The sequence below is a fragment of the Gracilinanus agilis genome, chromosome 1 (genome assembly GCF_016433145.1).
Source record: "Gracilinanus agilis isolate LMUSP501 chromosome 1, AgileGrace, whole genome shotgun sequence".
Classification (NCBI taxonomy): Eukaryota; Metazoa; Chordata; class Mammalia; order Didelphimorphia; family Didelphidae; genus Gracilinanus; species Gracilinanus agilis.
The window spans coordinates 796666446-796675008 of record NC_058130.1 but is presented as its reverse complement, the minus strand read 5'-3'; the positions used below and the strand labels follow the sequence as shown (position 1 = coordinate 796675008).

Sequence of the window (8563 nt, the reverse complement as noted above, 5' to 3'; positions counted from 1 at the left end):
TGAAGAATTCACTTTAAACATGTTCTATTGCCTAGTGATCTGGGGGCAAAATGGTATCGCTAACTGATAGAAAGCTATTATTTGCTGGATGGGTTATAAATAACTAAAGGTATAAAGCCTGTGTGTGGCACGGGACTAAGTGGTAGCTGTTTATTTCTGGATGATATACAGTTACCTTCCTATAAAAGAATACGTTTTGGTTCTACTTCTGGAACGGAGTCCCCAAAGGGTAGTCAGGAATGCTGTGGAACTATTGTCAAATCCAATTCTTATGCCCATGAAATCAATTTAGATGAACTGACACTAGCCTTTGGAATCAAACTACACCAAGGATTATGAGAAGATTGGAAACTGTCTCCATGGCTCAATTTTTTTAGCTCTGTCCACTTGAGTTTCAGCAAACCATAAAAATGGACTTGACTTTCTAATTTTCTTTTATAAAATGGAATTAGTAACATAAATAGGAACAACTAAGGAAAACTCATGCCTTTGGGTAATCCTCCAATGATTCTGTCAGCCACCTTTATGGAGGCCAATAAGATTGGACAGTTTTTCACAGTTTTTGAGTTTCGGTGATTCTGCTTTCTGTTTCAAGCGTTCATCTCGGTACAGTCTGGCCAAATTTGTCAAGTCTGATTTTTGTTGTTTTTCCTTCCAGCAACTTGACTGGATATAATCTATATAATCCTTTTCTACAGTCTTCTCCAGGTCCCGCAGTGATGACCCCTTATAGTTTTTTTCAAAGTGTTTATCAACAAAATAAGGCACCTGCAGATTCTCAGTTTCTCTGGAAATGGTGTACCCCATGGACGATTTATAGAACAGACTATATGGAGGATTTGAGGCCATCAGCTGAGTAATAACAGATATAATCACAATCACGAAAACTGGAAGCAATTGAAGAAATGCAGAATACATATTCTGAGGCTTTTCTTCTTCTTCCTTCTGAGTCTGTACCCTCTCATTTCGGTGTCGCCGGCGGTAAAAGAGTGTATCATCTGTTGTTACATTTGAAAACATGTGAATATTTCCTGTAGGAAAATGTCCTCCGAAGAACACAGTGAAGACCTCTTCTGGGGTAATGTCAGCTTCAAAATCTGGGTAATAATTGTAGGGTCTGGCCTGGGGGGCAGCAAAAGTTGCTTGTTCATCTCCATATTCATCATAGCGTAACCTTTTATCAGGATTGCTGAGGACGGCAAAAGCATTCCCTATTGCTTTAAAAGCTTCTGTGGCTCCAGGTGCACAGTTCTTATCTGGGTGAAATTTCAGGGCCAGTTTTCGGTAAGCTTTCTTTAGATCCTCATCACTGGCATCTCTGCCAACTCCCAGAATTTCATAGTAACTTTTGCATTTCTTTATCCTCTGCACCCCAAGAAACTGTTCTTCTGTATAGGTCATGCTAGCTTCTCCAGGCTGAGCCTGACTTCTTTCATTCGCAAACTTCTTTTCCTTCTTAGAATTCATACAATTATGACATCCACAGAAGTCAGTACTGTTAGTAGTTTTGTCAGCTGGGTATTTATTTCTTCTAAATGCCTCAATGTATGCTGCAAAGCAACGGCACCTCCGTTAGGCCAAGCTTTGTCCCTGAAAAACAGCCTCTCCTATCTGACTCAGGAGCTCTTTCTGGGAGCAGACAGGAATCATAGCCGCATCATTCATGAGTGTGGGGGCCATGCTATGGATTTTATATTGTCTTTTCAATGTCCAGACCAAAGCTGAATAAACATCTTCCCTAAAGTTCCAGAGGAGATGACTGATTGATTCTTTTTGTTGCTGTCCAGTCATCCGTGTTCAAAGTTGACACTATTTAAGAAGATTATCTGTGAAGGCCTGCCTATCACCTTCGGTCCAGTGCTCCCTGCTCCCCAGAGTCATCGCCATGTCGGTTCCTACAGCAGCCGGTTTTGTTTTTTTTGAAGAATGTTAAAAATAAGTGAAAAAAAAAAGAATTTAATTACAACTGGAAGAAGATAGGATATTCCATCATGAATCTTTTGGAACTATGGTTAGTCATTGAGGTGATCAGAATGGCTAAGACTTTCAAATTTGATTATACTATTGGTGTTATTATATAAATTGTTCTCCTGGTTCTACTTCATTTGCCATCAGTTAATACAAATCTTCCCAGGTTTTTCTTAATCTATCTCCTTCATTATTCCTTAGAGTACAATAGTATTTTTTTTCAATTTCATGTACAATTTTTAGTAATTGTTTTGACATTTTGTCAGCTCCTTTCACTCCCTTCTCCCTGACACTGTAAATAATCTAATATAGGTTATACCAGTGCTGTCATGTACTACATATTTCCATATTCCTCATATCATGAAAGAAGACACATAATCGCCTATATAAGAAAAGTGTCATGAAAGAAATGATGTGAAAATGGTTTGCTTTGATCTGCATTCAGATTCTGACAATTCCTTCTAAGGCTGTGGATAGCTTTTCATCATGTGTCCCTTGGGTTTATTGTGAGCCTTGTATTGCTGATAACAGTTTAGGCCTTTCACAGATGACCATTATACAGGTTTTCTGTTAATCTATACAGTGTTCTCCTGGTTCCAATCACTTCACTTTGCATCAGTTCCTATAAGTCATTCTAGGTTTTTCTGAACTCACCCTGTTTGCCATTTCTTATAGCACAATAGTTTTCTATTACAACTATGTACCACAACTTGTTCAGCCATTCCCCAATCGTTAGACATCATCTCAGTTTCCAATTCTATGTTACTACAAAGAGTGGATATAAGCATTTTCATACATATAGGTCTTTTACTTTGATCTCTTTATATATAGACCTAATAATGCTTTTGCTGGGTCAAAGGGCATGCAGTTTTATGGCCTTTTGGACATGGTTCCAGATAGCTCTCTAGAAGGATTGAATCAGTTCAAAGCTCCACCAGCAGTGTATTAGGGTCCCAGTTGTCCTGTATCCCAATATCTATCATTTTCCTTTTTGGTCACATTAGCCAATCTAATAAGTATGAGGTGATATCTCAGAGCCGTTGAAATCTAGTCAATAGTGATTCAGAGAATTTTTCATTTGACTATAGTTTTAATTTCTTCACCTGAGAATTGCTTGTTCATATCCTTTGACCATATATCAGTTGGGGAATGACTTGTGTTCTTGTAAATTTGAGTGAGTTCTCTGTATATTTGAGAAAGAAGGACTTTGTCAGAGACATTTGCTATAACATTTCCCCCAGTTGTTCCCCTTCTCATCTTGGTTGCATTGGTCAGTGTCTGAACAAAATCTTTTTAATTACTTTTTTTTTTTTTCAAATTTTAAACCCTTAACTTCTGTGTATTGACTTATAGGTGGAAGAGTGGTAAGAGTGGGCAATGGGGGTCAAGTGACTTGCCCAGGGTCACACAGCTGGGAAGTGTCTGAGGCAGGATTTGAACCCAGGACCTCCCGTCTCTAGGCCTGGCTCTCAATCCACTGAGCTACCCAGCTGCCCCCTATTAATTACTTTTTTTAACTAAAATTTTTTTATTTTTTAGAAAAAAATTTTCCATGGTTCCATGATTCATGTTCTTACTCTCCCCTCCCCCCAACACTCCCCCCCTCCATAACCAACACCCATTTCTACTGGTTTCTTCATGTGTCATCCATCAAGACCTACTTCCATATTATTGATATTTGCACTGGGGTGGTCGGTTAAAGTCTACATCCCCAACCATGTCTGCCTCAACCCATGTGTTCAAACAGTTGTTTTTCTTCTGTGTTTCCTCTCCTGCTGTTCTTCCTCTGAATGTGGGTAGTGTCTTTTCCATAAATCCCTCAGAATTGTCCTGGGTCATTGTATTGCTGCTAGTACAGGAGTCCATTACATTTGATTTTAGCACAGTGTCTCCGTCTCTGTGCACAATGTTCTCCTGGCTCTGCTCCTTTCGCTCTGCAAAAATCTTTTTAATTTAAAGTAATCAAAAGTATCTGTTTTCCCATTCAGGAAGTTCTTCGTGCCTTGTTTGGTCAAACATTCTCGCCTCCTCCCTGGCTCTGCCACGTATGTAAATTGTTCCCCTAATTTGCTTACGGCGTCAGCACAAAGACCTTCTTCCACATTCCGACACCATCACAAGTTCGGTCATTCCCAGCTGATGGCTTTTGCTCCATCTAGGGCGCCCGATCGCTGTGCGGGTCTCCAGCTCTCCGGAGGGCCCCTCTAGGAGGCCGGGGGTGGGCTCTGGCTCCAACAGTCCAAGGGGGCTGTCTAGCCATGCCCACAACAGACCGCCTCTCACGAGGCAGAGCAGGACTAGAGCCATGAAAGAACAGAGAGGGGGCAGGCCCTGCTCCTGAACCAGACCCCACACGACGGGCCTCGTTGGGGTTGGAGGGATCCCAGGCGGGGGCGTCTGGTCGGGGAGCCCACGGGTCCGGGCTATCCGCCACCTGGGGGAAGGGGGCACTGCCGGAGGCGCTTCTGCCACTTCCGGTTCTGGTGGGATTCCTCCATCAGCCTTGGTCCAGCCGTGCCGGAAGATCCGGCGCACAGGGTCAAGAGCAGCGCACACAAATGAGGCAGGGGAGGAGCCTCGGACCGAGGCCTTAACAGGCAGGTCAGTGCAGCGCGCCGAGGCCACGGTCAGGGGCCGCTCCCGTAGAGGGCCAGGCTCGTGCCTTGGGTCAGCGGGCACAGGGGCCTGGCAGCCCAGTTTACGGAGGAGGAAACTGCGGCCCAGTGGGAGACTTGAGGCGGGGCTCAGCCGGGGGTCCCGGGGTCCCGGGCGGCGGTCTCCCCGAGCTCGAGGAGGTGAGGGTCTGGCGGGGCGGAGGGGCAGGAAGCGGGAGCCTAGGCGAGGGGAGACCGCGGGCCAAGCTCCAGAAGCACGTGAGAGCCAGCCTCCCAAGGCACGCGCGCAGACAGCGGGTTCCCTGCCTACAGGCGCGCCCCGCACGCACCTGGACTACGTTTCCCAGAAGCCTTAGCCCTCCGGGGGGGGGGGGTTGCCGAATGTCACTTCCGCTTCCGTCCTGGCAGTGAGGTACTCCGCCTTGGCTTACTGCTCCTCCGAGCCGGGGAGTCGAAGCCGAAGAACGAATGCTGAATCCCGAGGCCCGGGGCTCAGGGCCCGGGAGCCGCAGCACCGGGACCCCGGCGTGGCCAGGAGTGGAGGGGAGTCACCTCCTGGGGAGGAGGGGCGGGAAGGGGACGGGGCAGCACCGAACCCGACAGAAGCCCCTTCCCGCCCCCCCTCCCTGGCCTCAAAGTCCTCGGCCGAAGCTACCCCAGCGCACCCTCCTCCCCAGCTAGTTCGAGGCCCATTTCCGGGGTCAGGACACCGAAGAGGGGGCGGCCCCGCCGCCCAGGCCTTCTCGGGGCGCTCCTTCCGCCACGTGCTGGCCACGTGGGCTCCCTCGTGAGGCAGCCGTAGCCGCTCGGCCCCCCGCAGCCCGCCCTCCGTCCAGAGGAGAGATGCCTGCCGCAGCGCCCAGCCGCCGGGTAAGGCTCCTCCGCGCTGGCCCTTGGGCTGGGCCTTTGCTTCTTCCCCCCTGCTCTCCCTGATGACGGATGGGGGCATCCCGGTGCCGCCCCAGCGCCCACCAGAGCCCCGGAGCCGGGCCCCCCTTCCCCTGTGATGACGCTGCGGTCCAGGGCCCGGTCACACCAGGAACCTTTGCTGCACCGCCCCATCCGCAGCCATTCCCTCCCCCGCCTCTGCCCCAGGGAGCTTCTATTCTGGTGGGGGGACATGGGAGATTGGAGGCGGGGCTGGCCTCTGGGCCCAGGATTAGGGATTCCGAGGGGTAGAAACCCGGTCTGGCTTCCTGTAGAAGGAGGGACCCCATTCCTGCTTGGGGGCCGGGTAGGGAGGAGTTTGGAAACGTGGAGGCGGAGGCTGGGGGCCTACTGTGGAGCTGGAGAGGCCTGCGCTTCGGTGTCCCCCCCTCCCCCAGCCTCTCTCCCCCGACCAGGCTTGGAAGGCCCTGCCTCTGGCCTCGCTGTGGCGCAGGGAGCGCAGGGAGCGGGTTCGACTTGACTCGATCTCCTTTTCCGCACTTCTCCTTCAATGCTGGGCTTCTTCCTCCCCCTCCCCCACCCCCTAATGCCACCGCCGTCCTTCCTCGACTTCAGTTTCTTTCTTTCCTCCCACTTTTTGCCAAATTCTGTTTCTGGCCGCTGCGAGTGTCCAGAACCCTCTGCGGCACCGCCCGAATTCTTCTCTCTTTGGCCAGGCTCAGAAGGAAAGGGATGCCTGGAGGGTTCTTGGGGAACTCTGAGGCCTGGAGGGGGGGCCCGGGAGACTGAGCCTGGACAGGTGGCAGCGGGAGCAGATGAAACCTATTTTATTGCGTTATCTTTATTTATTTACTTGGGTCCTGTTTCCCGGGGCTCAGGCAGTACTTGGCAGCCCTGTTCCCGCTCCTCCAGCCCCCCCCCCCCACTCCTTCGGGGTTTCATCTCCCCAGCTTCCTTCTGGATCTGGACCCGCTTTACCACCCTGTGCTATAGGAAGCAGCTGGTGGCATCAGGGCCTGGAGTCAAGAGAATTCACAGCCAGCTTCAGACTCTTCCTGGCTTTGTGACCCTGGGCCAGTCCTGTAACCTCTGTTTGCCTCAGTTTCCTTACCTGTAAAAAAATTGGGATAAGAATAGCAAGTACCTTGCAGGGTTATTGTAAGGATCAAATCAGATAAGTTTGTACAGTACTTACAGACAAATTTAGGTCATCTAGTCTCAGCTGGATCTCCCTGCAACAGGATAATCCTTTTCCTCCTCCCTTCTTGATTCTCCGGCTTTCCCAAGAGGAATTTTTTTCCCCCAACTGTTACCTTCTGTTTTAGAATCAATACCACAAGAACGCTTCTGATTAAAACACCAGAAAATGTAGGAGTAAATGGGCCTTTCCTTATTTATCTGAAACCACAAGCAGGTATCATTCGCAATGGGCATAAGTTAGAAGCCTTCCCAGTAAGATCAGGAGTGAAGCAGGGATGCCCATTATCACCTCTGTTACTTAATATTGCATTAGAAATGCTAGCTTTGGCAATAAGGAAAGGAAAAGAAATGGAGGGAATTAAAGTAGGCAATGAGGAAACTAAACTATACTCTTTGCAGATGATATGATGGTCTACTTAGAGAACCTGAGAAAATCAACTAAAAAACTAGTTGTAATTATTAGCAGAGTTGCAGGATTCAAAATAAAGCCACATCAATCATCAGCATTTCTATATGTTTCCCACGGAGTCCTGGAGCAAGAGTTAGAAAAAGAAACTCCATTTAAAATCACTTTAGACAATATAACATACTTGGGAATCTATTTGCCAAGACAAACTCAGGAATTATGAACCTAAGCACAAAACACTTTTCACACAAATAAAATTAGATATAAACAATTGAAAAAACATGAATTGTTCATGGGGAGGCTGAGCTAATATAAAAAAGACAATCCTAACTAATTAACTTACTTTTTCAGTGCCGTGCCTATCAAACTTCCAAATACTATTTTATAGAACTAGAAAAAAATGAATAAAATTTATCATCTGAAAGGACAAAAGTTCAAGCATAAGAAGGGAATTATTAAAAAAATGTCACGGCAGGTGACTTTAAATAGTACCAGATCTTAAAATGTACTATAAAGCAATAATTGTCAAAACAGTCTGGTATTGCCTAAGAAAGAGAGGGTGTGTCAATGGAATAGGTGAGGGTTTTGTAAATGACTTCAGCAATCTAGTATTTGATAAACCCAAAGACCCCAGCTTTTAAAATAACTCACTATTTGACAAAAACTCCTGGGAAAACTGGAAAACAGTATGGGAGAAACTAGATATAGACCAATATTTCACACCCTATACCAAAATATGGTCAAAATGGGTATATGACTTAGACATAAAGGATGATATTGTAAAAGTAGGGAAACAGTTTACCCATCAGATCTGTGGAGTAGAGAATTTAAGACCAATTGAGAAAGAGAACATTCCAAGATGTAAAGTGAATCATTTTGACTAATTAAAAAATTTTTGTGCAGACAAAACCAACGTAATCAAGATTAGAAGGGAAGCAATAGCCTGGGGAAAAAAATTTATAACAAATGTCTCTGTCAGAGGTCTCATTTCTCAAATAAATAGAGAACCAAGTCAAATCTGCCAAGAATCCAAGTCATTCCCCAATTGACAAATGGTCAAAGGATAAGAACAGGAAGTTTTCAGATGAGGAAATCAAAACTATTGATAATCACGAAAAAATGTCTTAAATCCCTCTTGATTAGAAATTAATTGCAAAGTAAATTAAAATAACTTTGAGGTATCGCCTCACACCTAGCAGATCGGCCAATATGGTAGCAAAGGAAAATGATAAATGTTGGAAGGGATGTGTAGGATTTAAATTAATGTGCAATACTTCAAGTAATAATTTTATAAAGTTTATTATCTGACAAAAGAGAACCACGTGACTAAGTTTTCTACCTGCTCAAAAAATCCCCGCTCCACCAAAGCCGCCGACAGGAAGGAAAAAGAGCGAAAGCAAGGAAATGAGAGAGAGAAAGAGAGAGAGAGAGAGAGAGAGAGAGAGAGAGAGAGAGAGAGAGAGAGAGAGAGAGAGAGAGAGAGAGA

At 46.3% G+C, this 8563-nt stretch overlaps 1 protein-coding gene across 1 annotated transcript; it reads right to left on the bottom strand.

Moving 5' to 3' along the window:
* Positions 1–513: 513 nt before the first annotated feature.
* Positions 514–1887, bottom strand: LOC123246213 (dnaJ homolog subfamily C member 18-like). Its single transcript, XM_044675150.1, has 2 exons — positions 1848–1887; positions 514–1550 (listed from the first exon to the last, which is right to left on the bottom strand). The coding sequence occupies exons 1-2, from the start codon at positions 1885–1887 to the stop codon at positions 514–516; spliced, it is 1077 nt and encodes a 358-aa protein (XP_044531085.1).
* Between the last annotated feature and the right edge of the window lie 6676 nt (positions 1888–8563).

Excerpts from the sequence above, each read along its gene's own strand:
- LOC123246213 (XM_044675150.1), bottom strand. The coding sequence starts at position 1,887 with ATGGCGATGACTCTGGGGAGCAGGGAGCACTGGACCGAAG. Across the intron at positions 1,551-1,847 it reads CAGGGAGCACTGGACCGAAG|CATACATTGAGGCATTTAGA; the intron begins GTGATAGGCAGG and ends GTTGCTTTGCAG.